Consider the following 19,216-nt stretch of genomic DNA (forward strand, 5'->3'; position numbering starts at 1 on the left):
TCCTGCTGATGACACCATGCGCCCTTTCCTGTGTTCCCCATGACCACAGATAAATCTGTAAAGGCTTCAGTCTTCTCTCACCTCCTACAGGTAAGCAACCAGGAACAAAATCCAGGACAGCCAGTACAGAAAATGGGATGAGCTGGTGGGTTGCTGCCATGCCTGGCTCAGGCATTACTGCATTTACACTAAATGCATGCATAGGTTCCTGATCCCTGGTTTCTGCACTCCCTGGATTTGGGGTACCTTGGTTTAACTGAATGGAGGATTACAGATAGCCATGAAATTAAGACCCTTTTTTCTGTCTGAATCTTCTATTTGTAAGAAAAAAGCAAGTGTGCATACCCATATTCTTTTTTCATGAGTCTGGATCACATGTACACACATCTGCTCTTCCTTTACTAAAGCAGAACCTTTAGGGATGAGTAAGAACTGTTTAAATAATGAAATACAAAACGGAAGAGATTTTGCAAATGTCAGCTGCAGAGTATTGCTCCAGTACTACAGTATTAACAAAGTCTCCCTCTATTCAAAGAAAGTTCTTACAAAATATCAGGATAACACTTAGTTACCTCAGGCTGTTGAAATGTTTATTTGTTTTTAAGGGAGGTAAGTGCAGCCCTTACAATCTCATCTCTCACTCAGTGGAAAGCACTGCCTTCCCCAGAGAGAGCTCTAAGAAGCTGTTTTGCAGAGCTGTGTATTACAGAGTCATTGGGGGCTGGTCCATACCACAAAACATCTATTCAAAATAATTCAGCACAGCTAAACAGAAAAGTCATACCCACTCTGACAGCAGAGTTCTCCTCTAAAGATAATTCACCTCCAGCATCCTTAGTGCTACTTGTTAAAGGCAGGGAGGGTTTCTGGAAGGGGCACAGTGATGTCTGACAGACAGAGGGGTGCTGCTCCTGGAGGTGCTGGCTGGGATGTGAAATTCTGTCAGCTTTTCTTTCCCTTTAAGCTTGCCCTTGCTTCAAGAGAGTCTCTGAACACAAACACCATGAAGGTTCTCTTTCAAACCGTGCTCAAGCAGTAACACAAACCAGGCATTTCATCATTATTCACGGCACACAACCACATCCCTCTGTATGTTCTGTATGATCTCTCCAGCCGTCAACAAAATGGGAGACCAAGCAGCTAAAGGCCAAATTTGCAAACACAGCCAAGCACACAACTCCCACTGCTGCTGCCGGAGACACGGAGTGAGCAGCATGGGCTGAGGGAATTGAAGGCAGCTCAGCCAGCAGACCCGGCCCACAGCAATGCCACAGGGTCGTGGTAAGGAGGCCATGGCTTCCAGGGATATTTGGGGCAGAAGGACAGTTTTCCATGCAGAAGTGAGGCCAGCAATACCCTGTGGACCAGAGCACAGAGCAAGCTTTCAGCACTGAAAGCATGCCAATATCTGTCATGGCATGCCATTCTAAAATTCCCTGTGTTTCCCTTTAGAGTGAACCTAAGGATGTCCAGCTTTATTCTTTTGAGTTCTTCAACAGGAAAACCACTGGCTACAAATATGCACACAGGAAAAGCACTGGAAAGTACCAGTAAGCACCAGTAACTGCCCAGCAAATAGTTTTTGCAGAAAGCAAATCCAACTCCTAGGGTCCTGGAAGTCACTGCCTCACCTCTATGAATAAGTAAGTCAATCAGGGTTTTAGGTTGGTAAACCAGATTAGACCTGGGGCTTTTGCCTTCCCAAGTACTTGCTTCCCCCTTTTGTTCCAGTCACTCTTCCCTCTCACCCTTTCTAATTGTTACAGGATAGAAATTGAGATCTCCCTCACCTTCCTGTACCTCCCTCCTAGTTTTCCTCCCTGCAGCAAGCAGAGTCCCTGGCAGCCTTTCCACTTTGCTGCTGTTTTCATTGGGGATCCCATCAACTTTCCTTTAGCCCTTAAGTTTCCTTCCAGAGAAGAGTTTTGAAGCTCTTTCTTAAGGGACTTGAAGAATCCTTTTCACTGCCCACCTGCACACGATGCAGTATTGCAGAGCAAGGGCAGTGGGAACCAGAGACATTTTAATGAGGTTCCCAAAGATGTAATGTCTCCATATAATTTTATATTTAACATCTGACAGTATCAGGCACACTTCGGTCTGAACTATGTTGCAGAAAGGAGCCCTACTGGATAAAGGACCAGAGAAGCACAGCAGATGATGCCCTCACCAAGCACAGAGGTCCCCACTCCAGGCTTCTGATGGGCAAGTCGTGGTCCTGCTACAGGCCTTTCCTTCTACACATCCATCAGTGGGGGACGACAGTCTGAGTGACAGCCTGTCCACCCCTCCTCTCTCAGTAACTTAAGTAAGAGAGAGATGTCCTGCAGACCTTGCAAGGGATGCTGCTGAGGAACACTCAAACCCCACACATCAATACCAGGCAAGTTCTGACCCAACTATCACAGTGGCCCTCAACCCATCAGTAATTTTAGCAGCTTTCTGTACCTGGCTCTGTCACTGATCCACAAAGTGTCATCAACTGAACAGAAAGCAAAGTACATTGCTGGCACACATGCACACAGCTTTATTTTAAAGAGAGCAAAATACTTCAACCAACCCACGCAACATTCCTAAGTTTACCCAGTGTTATCCCCATTTCACCCATGATAAAGGTTACTTGCTGTGATTAAGATAACACTGTGACTTTAAGGGTAAAAACCCAAGTCAATAAAATTCAATATAAAATGCTGAAACCCATCTGAGAACATACATACAGTCAATATAAATATACAAAGAATTCCTGTTATTTTCAAAATGGTGTGACTAGAAGTTAAATTATTACTGCATCCAAGTCACTCAGCTACAGGTATTAGACTCATGATAGTCAAGATACATCTTAGGGCATCCAAACCCATTAAGACCAAATAACGGGTTTATCAGTTACACCCTGACTTGCCGAAGTAAAGAAACTAATTGATGAATTAATGCAAACAAACCCATACACTCAGCACAAGCAGGGCTGATACAGGACAAAGCACTGGAGCACCAGCATCCCAAAGGAGCCAGCATCTCCCTGTTGCTCTTTCCAAAGCTGTGCCTGCTTTTCCACTTACAGGTTGTATTTAGGTCAATTGATAGTACCTTTCCTTTACACTTGCCTCACTGAAATCATGACAAAGGCAGAAAATAGCAACTGAACGAGGTTTGCATACAGAGAAATCACTGAGACTAACTAAGCTCCAGGAACCAATAGGACTATTTTTAACCACTCTCATAAAATTTCTTCTTTGCTTCTGCTACTGAAGTACCAGAATAGATGGAGCCTCTCAGGCACCAAGAGAGTCTAGATCATGGTATTTTGGTTTGCTTCCTCAAAAGCTTTAGTAAGACATGACATGTCAGGGATGGGGTCTTGGCTCATGGCCTTCAATGATCAGCCACTTTGCTGACCTTAAAAACAAAATACAAACAACAGCAAGAAAGAACAGCAGAAGCTCCTTCCTGTGCATTTTCCTCCTCCAGGTGAAACACTAAAAATATGCTCCACATTAGTTCCACCTAGAGAGGAGAGCTTTCTTCTCCCCATATAAAAAACCCTCACTTTTTCAGACTAATAATTATGCAATTACACAAATTACTGTGGGACTGCAAATCTCACTAATACCAGCCCATCTCACTCAGAGGGTCACATCTTTCTTGCAAACTAAGACACAGCAATTACAGAGGGAAGTGCTAAAAGCTGCACTCTAGTGTTGCAGAATATTCTGCTACTGACATTTCTTGCCTTTTTTTCGTATATAAGCACACCATTTTAATTATTTAGAGCTCAGAGTCGATAGAGGTGGATCAGCAACAATGACAGACTGCCACTGTCGGGGAGCAAGACCTAAAGGATTCACTAGCATTCTGTAAGGAACAAGGCACCTCATGACTATCAGATTACGGGATATTGACTCTTGTGACAGTATTAGAAAGTTAAATGTTATGATAATTAGTTTTCAGCTGATTTTATCTCTGAAATCACACCAGCTTTGGTGATGTTTGCACACCAGTGAACCCTCTTTTCATGTTTTTTCCTACCAGAGGATGCAGAAGAAGGAAATCTTGAGGGGAAAAATGCATCACTGAAGTGATCATTACTTTTTAACTTCTTCTATCAAAATGAATTCCTATTTAATCCTGAACAAGGTCTCAGTGCAAGAAACAAATAGGGAATTGCAGCTAAAACCCTCACCTCTTGGTGCCAGCTGGCAGCCTGGCCAGCCTGGCTGCACCCACAGGCAGAGAGCTGGGATCTGGGAATGCAGCATCACACCCTGACAAATGTCATCTGCTCCATGAATTTTAATTTCTAACAACCTAGCTCTCAAATAAGGTCTAGCTCTGGGCAAAATAATACCCCCAGACAGCTAATGCAGAGATTGTGTCACACACTGGGCATTCAGCTGCAATCCCCATGCTGTCATCCAAACATGAAGCATAGAAACAGAGAACTGTTGAGGTTGGAAAACATCTGTAAGATCATTGAGTCCAACCATTGATCCAGCACTGCCAAACCCACCACTAACCATGTCCCCAAGTGCCACATCTACATGCCTTTTAAATCTCTCCAGGAATGTGGGCTCCACTGCCCTGGGCAGCCTTGACAACCCTTTCAGTGAAGAAATTTTTCCTAATATCCAATCTAAACCATTTCATGTGACAGCATGAAGACAGCAGCACTCCTTATGGCACACATTACTCTTACATAGATGGGAACCCTGGCCCGACTCTCAAGAGGACAGAATGAACTTCTATCAGGACCACAGGGGACACTCACAGCAGGGAGGCCACATCCATGCCACCAAAACCAAGAAAATTCCAAAATACCAAATCTAAATTGTAAGCTAGAAAGTAAATAAATTAGAAAGAAAATATGCCCATCTCAGACTCCACTGTCATTCCCTCCTCCCATTACAGTGTACCCCCAAAGCCTTTGCTGCCAAATCACACTCTTATCCAAGTCCTACAGTCAGCTGGCATCACAGGAAACACTTTCCAAAGTTAGCTTTAATTTTTTCCTTCAAAAAGAAAAGACAAAAAAAAGTACAAAACCAAAAAACCAAGAAAAAAACCCAAAAAAACAAACCTGCCAAAAAAAAGACAAAGGAGATAAGAACAGTAGACCTGAAAGCCATTTTTGTCCTAATAGCTGGCAAACACACATCATTAGATTCTGATAGACTGTGTAAAAAGACTGTGTTTACACTAACTTTAAAAACAGCAAATTCTGTTTGAGTATAAAGGGAGTGCATTCACCATCTGACAGTTGCCATTAACGTTCTAGACCTGACAAATTGTTCCTGTGCTCAACAGTTTCCCAGATTTCCTTTTCTCTCAGTTGGCCTAGTAAAAGATACTTCCTACAAACCATGACCTTCATATTCTAGTGCCTGATAAATAACCAGCACAGAAAATAGATTTTTATCTGACCTTAAAAAAGAAAGTTTGTGTGTTCTCTCAGGGACTAAGTGAGTCTTATTAAACAAAACCCAACCCTTTGGCTTTAGAAAACTTTGCCTGTAGCTCACGCATACGTTCCTGGAAACCTCAGATCTTCTTTTTGTCAAACAGCATTGCCTGTAGGAAACCAGGGGTAGTACCAGCAATCTTTCCAGTAATTAAAAAGAAATACTAACATAGGTGGTATTTGTGGGAAATAACATTTATTTTTGCTGCAGCATGTGTAGCATCAAATAGTGAGGAATTTGCTTCACTGCAGATCTAGACAATGCTTAACTTCATCTCTGTTCATGAAGAGGCAAAATCTGAACTCACTCCTTCTTACCAGAAGTCAAAAAAACCCCAAAACCCCAACTTTGCTGTATTTAAATCACCACAAATCCCAGTTTTCATAATTATTAGCTCATCTCATTATTGCTCAAATAGACTTTACCTGTAAATAATGCTAGAGGGTGCCCGTTTACACGTTGGAGATAGGATTTTTCAAGTGAGCTAAAAACATCTAGTTTGCCCGTTTATTTCAATTGAAAACTCAATAGAGCAGTTCTGACCAACCACCTGTAACTACTTAATGATCTAAAGCCCTTGGAGCCATCAAAGACACAAAGACCCCTCACCCCAGCAGTGACCAGCCAGCACGGGTCAGCACATGGCTTGGGAGAGCTCCCAGGAACATGGCAGTGCCAGGTTACTGCTTGGATTTGACAATCCTAGAGGCTTTTTCCAACCTTAACAACTCTATATTTCTGTGATCACCTCCCCCTCCGAGCCCTTCCCAAAAGAGCAGACTTGCAGACAAAAGCTCTATCTGCACAGCTGCTGAGGAGAATTTTAAGCCAGCAAAGGAATGTTTGTTTGTGCTAAGAAAGAGATTTAATGTCTAAATTAAATAAGTGCACTATGCTTAGCTCCCACTGAAAGAACGGCTGGATATTAATGGCTCTCCCGCTGGAGCTGACTCTCTCTGGAGAGCCCTGCTCACACCAGCCGTGTGCTGATCAGCACATCAGCAACGGGGGCACGCGCGCACCGAGCCACGCGCCCCCTCCCTGCTCCTCCCTGCTTCCAGTTAGCTTCCTGAAAGGAATTGTTCTGCTGTTTTGACAGAAATCCTCTTGTCCCCTGGGAATAGACTGAAAGAACAAACAACAGGCTCGGTTTAAGGAAGGCCTGAAAATTATTGCTACAAAATCAGGAGAGTGAAATGGAAACTCCACCGGTAGAGGACTGAATCAAAATTACCTCCTCAATGCAAAGGAAAATAAGTTGGATACTTCTAACGATTTTCATCATGTTCCTGTTCTTAAATGAGTACAATAAAATGTATTTCAGTTATGTAATTCCAAATATTAATTGGTGTGACATTTGAAACTGAAAGTAATCCCCCAGGTTTCCCAAACAGAGAGAAAGCCGTGTTTGTGCAGAGGCGTTCAGCGAGGCCAGCAGTGCCATTCTCCCAACAAGACCAGCCTCTCACCCTCCAGTGAACAAACAGCATCCTGAGAAATAATCACATTAGTGCTTCTGCCTGCTGGAAAGGCAGAGGGGTGAAAGGAAAGACAGACGGCTGCAATTATTATTTCTGTTTTAGAATATTAGAGGGTGCTCAGTTAAAGATGTCTGAATGATGATGGGACCATCTAATCAGAGGGAACACAGCTCAGATGTGATAAGCAAGGCCTGATGAACACACTTCCTTTGAAGAAGGAATTGCAATGCAATCACAAAGTCACCCCAAGACACTGACAAACAGATCAGGCAGGACTCGTTCTGGTGATGTTATTTATATTGGGTGAACATTAAAAGGGTGAAAGAGTCATTCTCAGCATTGTCTCAAACAGAAATTTTTTTGAAGTTCACTCAGGGCCCAATTACTTCACCAGCACCTCCATGCTTCCGAGGACACGTTAGGATGATCCAGTGATAACACAAACTCTGTGACTCACCAAAAATGATCACTTAGCACTGTCTCTAATACAGCCTGCTTGGAATATATTCAGAGGTGTCATCCAAATGCAAACTTCTCCATGCAGGAAGCATTTATTATACACCCAAAAGGAAAAGAGAAGCTCTCTGCTGTCTCTGCTCCTTTACTGCTACCTTTATGTGAAGACTTAGCTTTAATGAGGACACCTTGTAGTACTGAGGAGCAGTCAGGGCTTTCAGGATAAATTATTGTACTGGTAAAGGCTATGAATCCTCTGCCTTACAGTAAGGAGTTGCTCCTTACTGGTTTTGAGACCCCCAGCCCACTGGAAGCTGTTACAGTCCTATATCCAGCACACACACTGCAGCCCTGGCTGGCCAGTTCACCATTGTGACAGCAAAACCCAACTTGGTTTTACAAGCATGTAAAAACCTGTACTTCTCTCCAACTTTCCTAAGACTCCAGCTGCTCATTCCAAAATCAGCATCGGGAACAGGCACACTAGCCCAGTCAACCTGAGCAGTGAGACCATGAGCCGCTCTCTGACAGACCCACTCAGGCTCATCCTGTCTGCTGATGAGTGTCACTGCTTAAAGTATTATGACACAGTTAGGAGACTGTACTACTTTATTTATCAGAATTTTCTGTGGGTCACACAGTTATTTCATCGTTGCACAGTGTTCAGATGTCGCCTGGATCCCAACTTCTGCACACCAGGGAAGTCCTATCAGCATCTTGGGCATACACAGGCACCTCACAGGCTGGGACACTGCTCAAAGCACAGCCACCCTCTCTTTTCACAAACTGGTGTTTTCCCATAAAAATGTCTCTGGCAATGGATCATCCCTCACTGCCATGGGTGCCAACAGAGTTGGACACGTTGATAACAGCAGAGAAGCTGCATAGGGCTGCTTCCAATTTCTGGCTTCACTGATCCTATTTCCCAGGGAATACAGGTTGCCACAATGTTGATTCTGTTAAAAGCAGCTGATGAACTTCTGCATTTAATGGGCAATAGGAGTTCAAAGCTAAATATGACTATTATATAACTTAGGGAAAACTAATAATTTTTGAAAAACAAGTAGGGGTAAAGGAGAAATAATTCTATGGAATAAAAACCAGGATAATAAAAAAACCAACTTCAATAACTGAGAGAAAAGTTATTCTTTAAAGCACTCAGATACAAAAAGTAAAGGAAAAAGATCTTATTATAGGCAATTCACATCACAGAATTTCAATGGGAAAAGCAAAACAACTAGAAGCAGGGGTACTGCATGCCACTGTCACCTACTTTGCAGTTGCAATGAGAAACTAAATTGAAATCTTGTAAGAAGTGACATTTTGAAAAATTTCCAAATCTTCAGATGGAAAACACAACACTTTTTTCTTGTATTTTTTATTTTCCAAGCTAGAGCATAATTTGATGCTATTATCTGCTGGCTGCGCAAGATAGATTTCAGCTTTTGCAACAACTATTGTGTACACAAACCCCAGGAACAGATACCTTGATAACCTCAACAGAGCTGGTCCCCTGTGCTGAACAAATTTAAAAGCCAAAATCCAACCTATGCCTTTGGAAGGAATCAGGTTTGAAGTCTGTAGGTCCAGAATCACTTTTCACATATGCTAGTTTCATCCTGGTAAAACATGTGACTAGATGAGTTTCATGATATACAAAATGAGTCAAATAGTTTTACCCTCAATTAGAAAAAGCATCTGGGCTGATATTCAGCCCTAATGACTGTCACATTGTTGGAGACACTTTATCAAACAGAACTCAGAAGTTCAGCAGAAAGAAGGCACATCTTAACCTCACTAAAACTGAAAGAGAACAAAAAAGAATGACAAAAAGACGTACCGCCTATGAGAGAGAGGCAAGCATAATAATGAGGAGGAGACAGGTACAAAATATGAGGATCACTCTCATGCTACTTCATAAATACACAGTGCCCATTATGTTATATGTAAAACAACAAACTTGTCTAGTATTCTTCAAAAGATCTCATCAAGCACAAGCAAGCAGCATAGCATGGATAAATAATTCCTTCCTCATGACAAACAAGGAAATATTTATGGAAGGCTATTAAACTTGGATTACTGAGACACTGGAGCAGTTGTGGAGTGGCCAATCAGCTCTGCTGACTAAATACATATTTATAAATTCTTTAGCTCTTTTATTTACCCAATGGACCAAAATGGCTTATTCATTCTGTTTTGGTTTTATTTGGGTCTATCAAGTACAGTAAATGTGCAGTTAGGTGCATAATAAAAACTCCTTTAGAGAAGTAATTATATTACCTTTCACAGAGCAGATTTTTCTTTCCCAAGCACCAAGAACAACTGGACCATTTCACAGGCTCCTAAGTTCTTATTAAAAAATATACTCACACATGCTAATTACTGAAATGAAATCTTGCTTAGAAATGTAAAGTCCAAAAGAACCATTTACGCGCAAAGCAGGGCCCCCTGAAAACCACTAATTTAAGCAGAGTACTTTCTATGGCAGCAGCCAGGGACATGGCTATGGCACCAAACACCTGAATGGTTCATTCTTCATGTCCTACTAGGAAAAAATTCTTCCCTGTGACGGTGGTGAGGCCCTGGCACCCAGGTTGCCCACAGAAGCTGTGGGTGCCCCATCCCTGGAAGTGTTCAAGGCCAGTTTGGACATGGCTTGAAGCAAACATGAGATAGTGGAAGGTGTCCCTGCCCATGGCAGGAGGCTGTAATGAGATGACTTTTAAAGTCCCTTCCAACCCAAACCATTCTGGGGTTCTATGATCCCACAGGGTTTGGCTAGAGCTGGTGTGGTGGAAGAATATAATAGCCTCACAGATAAGCACTGGAAGGATCGCTGATGGTCTCAGGCACTGCCCTGGTCACCTCCAGGAGAGACCACCACAGCCCCCTTAGAGCCTCCCCTGCCATAAACCACCACCCCCAGCTGGGCTAACCCAGTAACAGGCTCAACACCTGCATCTTCCACAGGCCAAGGCCATGACCACCTGGGAGTAAGTACCTGAACTAAGAGAACACAAAGATGGTTATTCCTCTCTTATTTTTAGCTCATATTTGAGCAGTGAGTTGAAGCTCTGAAAATATTAACCTAATTGCTCTACCTTAAAGTAAAGCTCAGTTAAGGAAAAAATGGCATGTGGAAATCTATTAAGTCTGAAATTGAAAATACACCATGCTCTTATACATATTAAGTAGGCCAGTAGCATGTTCAAAAATCATGACTCAAAACCCTGACTGGACCCAGAAGCAATCCTGGACTTTGGGTCTTTTGTCTCAAAGTCCAAGTTTACTCATTTTTCTAATATCTACGACATGCCAAATAAACTGATTTGTTGGAGAGTGTTTGCTGCCATTATCAGAAACATCTGCTGCCAGTTTTTTATTCAACCCTTACAAATGAGTTTATGTTATAGCTCTGGGGTTACAGTGCATTTGCACCTTTCGATATCATGTGCAAGCATCACATGTCTGCTTCATATGAGAATGGCTTCCACATCATGCAATGCTCTCTGTAACAATAGCATTTCACCAGAGGTATGTGGCTGGACACAAAAGTAGTATTTCATAGAAAGAACAATGCACCACTGAAAACAACCAAAACATCAAATCCAACATGACTTCGAGTCTCACTGTATTTCAACCTGGCTGCTGCTAATGATACTTAAGAAAAGCCCATTTGTCTGAAAACATGTTCTCTTATTCTTAAAGACAGGTTACCTTAGAAGACCAGTGCAAACCAGTCCTGCTTTACAGCTCCGCGTCAGCTGGAGAAAAGTGCTTTGGGGGGGGCTGAAGATGCAGCCAAAACAAGGTTTGTAGGACAAAGTGGCATCTTCCAAAAGACTGCCCGGTTTCAACGGAAAAAGTAGAGAGAAGCTTGTGGAGTCGAGGGATGACGGAAGCCAACAGCACAAGCAATTTTTTCAGCTGCCAAATCAGCACAGTTTGTTCTGATTTCAGATGGAAAAAGAGATGCCTTCAGGCACATCCAACTTCAGCACTCTGCACTGGGGATACTTATTTATGATGTATGGTGGGATGGAATACATATATAAGTTATTTTGTATCTCCAAGTCCTCACAAGGCCTCATAGGTTTCTGGTTCATCCCCATCTTCTCCCTCTTCCCACACTGGGAGCTGAAGTCTGTCCACTTCCTAAGCTTGCCTACAAGCTCCTTGATCCGACCTACTGCTGGAAACAGCTTCCTGAACAGCCACTCAAGTTTTCACTTCAGCTCCTTCAGGTCCATCAATCTGCTGCTCTAGCAAAGCCACACTATTATATTTACTTACTAAACAGTCATGCCCATTCTGCCATGAAGAGAATTCATTCCTCCTCCTGCCCCAAAGTACTTAACTACAGAAACTGATGGATCTATTAACAAGAACCTTAACTCTGCAAAACCACTCTGCTTCCACCAGTCAGAGAGCTGAGCATGCAAGGAGTTTGCTATGGCTATGGCAAAGCTGGGCTAAACCACAGCTGCATTCACATTTTCAGAAGGAATCCATCTCCATGAACAGTCATTTGTCAGCCAAATGTGACCACCAGGACCAGCCCTGTTTGGTTCAGGAGCTGTCCAGAAACTCCCTGGTTAAGCTGCAATTCTCTGCTCCTCATCCCAGACACATGTGCAATACCAACAGCAATGTTAAGACTGCCCAGGAGCATTCACATTCCTGTTTAATTTACTACTGTGCCTACTGGTTAATGTGTTGATTATTTGAGGTTCTTCCCCCACCACATGGTTTTACTCCCTCTTTTAATTCTTGCCACTTGAAAGCACAAAATATGCCAAATTATAATTAAACACCACTGCTGATAGATGTGTGGGAGCAAACAACTTTGTCCCTTCCCAACTAGGGCTAGGCTGTTCAAGTGGGATGAAGTATAAAAAAAGCTGAGAAACTGTGGTTTCACAAGCTTAGAAACACAGGCACTAAACATCAGATTAATATTTTGACCCAAATGTCCTTCCCTGGGTAACAGATTTCAAAGCATATGTTGTCAGGCAATGGCAAAGCCAGAGATAATAAAACTTTCTATGAAAATAAGGCATCTGAGATGGACAGAGACAAAAAACTTTGTTCAAAGTAAAGACTGAGTAACTGTTAAAACCAGTCTAAAAAACATGGAAAATATTCCAACTTGTGATTCAACAAAACAGGTATTTTTAATGTAAAAGCTGTCCTTCAAACTTTGGAGGAATGTCCTGAAATACAGCCAGTGTGTTTCTCAACATCCAACACTATACAGAGCATACACATACAAATATTTCTTTTTATATCGTATCATCTGGATGTAACTGAGATAGCCAGACAACCAAGATCCTTTGGGTACAGTTGCTTCTAAAGAGCAACACAGGCACGGCTACTGATTTTTTGGTAGGTTTTGACCAAGTCATAAGAAAAAAAACACAAAGTTTTTGGACTCCAGTAATAAGGAAAAAACCAACATAATGGGAAATTAATAGGTGATTTACTACAAAAGTAATTACAGCTGACCACTTTGTGTTCCTGAAGGATTTGAGGAGAGCAACTTATCATTTACGCCAATTTTAGAGTGCCTGTCATCCTCCATGGAGTGGCAAAAATTTGAAGTGGGCAAAAAGAAAGGACAAAGTAAACAGAATTTCTGAAGGGCATTATTATTTTATAACCATGAGTCAGTTTTTCATGTAGGACATAAAAACTGATGTCAAGTGGAGAATAATGAAATATTTCTTAAGCTGTTGGCTAGATCCTCTACCACTGCTAATTGATGCAAAGATTTTTCAGTAACACTGGCAACTTGAGAAAGCTCAGGGTGTACTATAATATTCTATTGTTCCTCATTGCGATTAGGAATCACAGTGTAACAATGAGGATTGTGTATCTGCAATAAATATATACAAATACAAACAGTACATCCACAACACAGAGCTTGTGAAAACTTCAGAGAAGTGTCAGTTCAAATAAGTTTTAATTCAAACCAGATACTTAAACTTTGTATCTTTATGGCAGTGTGATGTCATTTGTCTGAATAAATCTAGAGTTGCATCTCATTTAATAAGATTATATGGTCAGAGCAGAAGCAATTTGCTTGAACATTTCTTGGCTGAATGGTTTCAAAAGCATCTTTTGACACTAATTTGTTGAACAGATGATTGTGAACAACATAAAAACAAATTAAAAGTTTTAAGTGCTTGGGTGAGAATCTCAGCTAATAAAAAGCAAAGGTGGTCCATTAATTCAGCAGAGCTTTGCTTGTTTGTATCTTCTGAAGACCTGGTTCTTTACGCTTAATGTGACTATACATATGCTTGGGCATAGTTCTACACAGCAGACAATTTGTTCTAGTACTCAGCATCCTTCAGCCCCACAGTGCCAACAGAAATGGGAACATTTGTCAGCTCCAGAAGTTGCAGAATTAGTTCCTGTGTTCTTGCCATTAAAATAATTGGGAAACCACTGGAGGCTCTCTTCTGCCAGACATGGGGAATTCGATAGACATAAATGTATGTGGCTTCTACATATATAAGCTGTATGGTGTAATTTACAGCAACAGGTAAGTACTATACATTCATGTACACTCATTGGTGACTTTTCCCTGTGTAATCTTTAAAATTAAACACTGCCACTGTCCAGCCTAATGTTTGCAGGTGCTGTCTACAAGCTTGGCCCTGTGTTTCTTCCAATCTAACACACACCCTTCAGTCTCCCAGTTTCCTGCACAGGGTCTTCTCCTCAGATTATGTAGATTTTTAGAAAGGAATTCTCCCCTGTGAGAGTGGTGAGACCGTGGCACTTGTTGCCCAGAGAAGCTGTGGCTGCCCATCCCTGGAAGTGTTCAAGGCCAGGTTGGATGGGGCTTGGAGTAACCTGGGATAGCAGAAGGTGTCCCTGCCCATGACGGGGGTGGGGTGGAATGGGATGGGCTTTAAGGTTCCTTCCAACCCAAACCATTCTGACACTTCAGCCTTTTCACTAAATGCCTTCTGTGTCCACATGATCTGCACAAACTGCTGCTTTTCTCAGCTCCCTACTCCTGTTTTGCTCTTCCCCGTCTGCTCTCCTGCAGTATTACACTGCCCTGGACAGCTGATAGGACTGTGCAGGTTCTTCACCTTTTGGCTCAGTTCCCCTTTCCTGTGCACTAATGGTAGGAAAAATTACGAAAAAATAACAAAAATGGGAAAAGAGAAAATATTCAGTTAGTGGAAAAAAGGTCTGCCTACTCAAACTTGCCCCCTGATCTTAGTTCAACAGAGCAATATAGAGGGGTGGTATTCAAATCCTGTGCTTGTTTATCACATGCTCAAGTTTCTTGAGTGTTTTTTGAGGTTTTCTGGCTGGTTGGGAGTTTGTTTGTTTTCAAAGCACAACACAAAACCTACCCTATTGGCATCCTACCCAATATTTTGGTTTCCACTGAATGAGCATAATTCAGATGGATGACACAGTGGGTCATATGTATGACCAACTCTGAGCCAAATTCCAAGTGAATTTAGGAAAATATTCCTGCAGCTTCTAATCAAATCCTAGATTGAGGGTTTTTTTGATTAAAAAATTATTTTTAGTCAAAAAGGGTAATATTTGCACACTAGTTAGGGATCCCAGGAACAAAACAGTTCTGCAGCCATTTTCATTTCAATTGAGAAGAAAATCAGTCTCCAAACATCACTGAGAGGTGGCTGCCAGCTGCAGTCAGGGAAGCATCTCTCCTCCATACCACAGCAATTAAAACATCATGTAATTACTGCTGATCTCATGCCATGGACGTCAAAGGAAAACCATTCATTGACTGTAATGGGCTTTGGAGCAGGTTCAAAATTTCTCCAGTATATGTAGTCCTGACACCTTGGAAACCAAAAGCATCCCAGTCTAACGACACTCATCCACATGTAAAATAGGAAAAAAGTGTTTTCATGCTCAACAAAAATCAAGGCTTTGCTCCCTCTGAAAGAAAAGGGTCTGCTTTAAATCTAAAGGACTCAAACCTTTTGTCCCAAAATAAAGAAAAATTCTGAAAAGTGTAAACCTGGATTGCCCCACCTTTCACCAAAAGCTCTTTTTTTAATCACCTTGGATCATCCACGAGCCTGGGATTATAAGAGCAAATACAGAGTTAATCTGCTGAGCTCTCACCTTTGTGGGTGTTTCTATAAGATATTTTTTAGTTTTTCAGCTTTTCAAGAGAATGCGAAAATTTCCACCAAGGGAACAGAACAAGGATAAGCCCCCAACCCCCGATCTCTTCCAATCATCTCATTTCCTCAGGTAAAACTCATTACCCACAAAAATTACCATTTTAAGGGGGAAAAAGGCCTCAATCTTAATGTCACCTCATACCATATCACAAAATTTATAAAAAATCCTTTTGTGTGCATAATAAACATTCTGACCCTCCCGTTATTTTTTCCTGGCATGGAATGGTACCTGCTCCATGCACATTTTAATACTGAAGAGGTTTCTGAAGGAGCCTTTAGTTGAATTATTTTATAGGCACTATTGAGGAATAACTCCAGAGAGGAAGATACTTAAACATTGCTGAAAATCCCCAGGTAGCTCTGCAAATCCACAGGCTTTTGTGATCAAGAGGTATTTACCATGTTTGTTAACATTTTCTTGACTTCTGAGGAGTTTGCAGTTCTTCAGACAGACTTGATAATTCACATATTATTGCCTTGCTGGGCACAAGCCAAATTTATCTATACACCTCAACTCCCTCAGTTGCCATCCCCTTCACTCCAGCCATGGGTCTAAGAAGCGTCTAACAGAAGTCCATAATATTGAATTCACTTTTGAAAAAAAAATTATGGTTTTAGCCCTCCAAATGAAAGTTAAGTCTTACCCATCCTCTGAAAGCAATGAGAAATCAGCCTCACTTAGCCTGGAAATTTGGTGCCTTGAGGCACTGATCACCAAATACAGTTATTGCTCTGAACAGTCTCCAAGCACCCACATGATCTGTAAACTCAATCCTGATTTCAAAAATTGCTATCTTTAAGCTCTCATATGTGTTGGTTACTTTCTCTGGGAAGAAAACTTTGGAAATAGAACTCATATCTGAAACAGGACTAGAGGTACATCCACGGGACTGGATTCAGTCTCCATGCCTATAATGAACTGCACCACAAACTACAGCCAGAGCATGACTGAAATGTGTCCCCATCCACAATGCCAAGATGCTTTTCTGCATCTCAAAGCAGCCTTGACCCACCCAAAAGCCTTCCTCAGTTTGAGACTGAGGGAAACACAATAAAACTGGATTTCTTCATGAAGAGTGGCAGAAGTTTGATAAAACACACACGTGCACTGGACATCTAAAGAGATTTCACCTTTAGCAATAGATGTATTTTTAATTCATTCAAGCTTCTCTGCTGCCTTGGCCTCACAGAAGAAAAAAAAAACCACAAAAACACAACCATAAAAAAAAAGGAGATTTGCCCAAATGACAAGTTACCCTTGGACCTGACCTTCTTTTGCTTATGCAGTAAAACGTTTGTAGTTATAACCTCTTCCCAACATACGGGATGCCTGAAGCAATTCAAGAAGCTACTGGAAGGGAACAGGGAATGCATTAATCCATTGAACAGGAGAGTGCCACCCGCTTCACCTTCTACCAAGACAGATGAGGAAAGCAATGGCCTGATCCAGAAAACATCTGCTGAACAAAATCAAAATTAATGATAACCAGAATGACCTCTTTGATGGCCTATTCTCCCCCAGCTGCCAGGAGCCATCAAAGAGCCACTCCTGGCAGCAGCCAATTAGTTACTGAGGCAGCAGAGTTCCCAGGAGCTGGATCTGAGCTGGGAGCATCAATGCACCTTTGGATGGATCTGTGGTGTGCTGATGCATGGAAAGCCTTGTCTGCATCTTTTTCTCCCTAAACACTCCAGGGTCAGAGTTTATCACAGAATGGTTTGAGTTGGAAAGGACCTTAAAATTCATCCAGTTCCAACCCCTGGCATGAGCAGGGATGCCCTTCCACAATCCCAGGTTGCTCCAAGCCCCGTCCAACCTGCCTTGGACACTTCCAGAGATGGGACAGCCACAACTTCTCTGGGCGGCCTGTGCCAGGGCCCCAGTGCCTTCACAGGGAATAATTTCTTCCTAATATCTAACCAAAATTATCTTCCTTCAGCTTAAAGCCATTTAGATGCCCTGCCAGCACCCAAACCTTGAGGTGCACACCCAACACCATCATGCAATTCTGTGCTAAAAGAGCAGCTTTTCATTGAAAAAAAAATCTACAATTTGCAACACTAAGAACTGTCAGACAACCGCCAGGCACAGACTGTTGGAAATCCCACAGCAGCACAACCTTTCAAGTGTGTGAACTCATGCTCATTTTAAAAAGTTACTGCAAGAATACTCAACACCAACACATACACAAAGAAAACTGGTTTTCCTACCTTTTCTTCTTGTAACTTCAAACCTTCTGGAGTCCTATAAGGGAAAAGAGAATTTTTTGTGGTGTTTTTTATTAAATATAAGAATTGCTCAAAGGCAGGATGACCAAACCCCCCTAAAAACATTAGTCACTGACCCAGGGAAGCATCTCTGAAGCTCAATACAATAACTGAGGAGTAATTACAAGCTCACATTTCAGTTTGTCCACAGATATTTAATGGATAAATATAACACCTAGAATGATTCCTCACTGTGCAATAAATTACATTGTAAAACAGGACATTTGTCTTGAAAATGGATTTTTTTTTTTTTCTCTGTTGACGTAAAAAGGGAACAGTTAGGAGCATTATTACTACACCAAAGATGTAGGGTTGAGGAGGGAGGAGCCATTACAGATATTTCTAGCAGAGACTTCTTCAAATATCTGAATAATTTCAAAGCCACTGGACTACCCATGCTTAAAGCTGAGGGCTCATTTCAATCCATACACACTACATAATTTGCCATATTTTTTGCAACTCATCAGAACCATCTCTAATATAGAAACTTGTATTAAAATGACACTGTGTCAAAAGGTATTTGTCAGGGTCCCTCCCCCCGCCATGTAGCCCTGGGAGAGGGGCCCTGAGGGGAGGCACGGGGTTCCCCTGCCCCTTCTCAGCCTCGTTCCCATTGGTTGGTTTGTGTTCCCTGCGCGGGCAAGGACCCTCGGGTCCTGTGACTGCAGCAGTTCCTCGGCAGATCCCGGCCATGCAGCTGGAGAGATAAACATCTCTGAAACATCTATCAAGGATCAGTCCATATATATTTCTTTTCCACGGCCTCCTTGTTTGACACATCGTGTTACAGAATCCTCATTGTAGCAAATGGTGGAGAATTGCGAGCAGAACGATCCCCTATACCTAAGCGACTGATTTGTGTGAGTAAACCCTAGAAACTTTGGATTCCTCTTCTTGTTTTTGTTTTGCTATTCCATATCTAAACTACGGAGGAACCGTGGGAAGACTCTTGGCTCTCAGAGCCGCATATGGACATTTATCTTAAACTTGAAAAGATTCTTGAACAACAATTTGTAAATTTTAGCTTAATTCAAGCTCAAAAGGAACTGAAACATTTCCTTTCTTGGTTGTTGAAGAACTTTTTCTATGTTTCTTGGGATTTAATTCTTACCAAAGACTTTTGGAACACCGTTTGGACACAGTCAATTTTTGAGTCAAAATATATGCTGATGGAAGAATATTTTACAAAATTATGGTTTTATAACGAGATGTGACAACCAGCAAGACATATTCGTTCATAGAACTGCTATTAAAAAGAATAACCCTGAAAAATACATCCCAAGCTTGGGAGATGGAGAGGTGGTGGAATTCAAAATTATACGAGGTAGAAGAGGGTTACAAGCATCACAGGTCACTGGGCCTGATGGTG

The 19,216-nt window shown here is 41.9% G+C and overlaps 1 protein-coding gene across 5 annotated transcripts in view; it reads right to left on the bottom strand.

Moving 5' to 3' along the window:
• Window positions 1–19,216, bottom strand: part of LOC103624216 (follistatin-related protein 4) — a 228,162-nt gene that overhangs the window by 194,755 nt on the left and 14,191 nt on the right. For 4 of the 5 annotated variants that reach the window (XM_017746904.1, XM_017746903.1, XM_008643431.2 and 1 more), the window contains exon 3: window positions 17,791–17,824. The exons of the other annotated variant lie outside the window; for it this stretch is intronic. In XM_017746904.1, the coding sequence (XP_017602393.1) occupies window positions 17,791–17,824 (34 nt within the window). The remainder of the gene's footprint in view (window positions 1–17,790; window positions 17,825–19,216) is intronic. 5 annotated transcript variants of the gene reach the window in all.

This window comes from Corvus brachyrhynchos, unplaced genomic scaffold (genome assembly GCF_000691975.1).
Source record: "Corvus brachyrhynchos isolate BGI_N302 unplaced genomic scaffold, ASM69197v1 scaffold381, whole genome shotgun sequence".
Lineage (NCBI taxonomy): Eukaryota > Metazoa > Chordata > Aves > Passeriformes > Corvidae > Corvus > Corvus brachyrhynchos.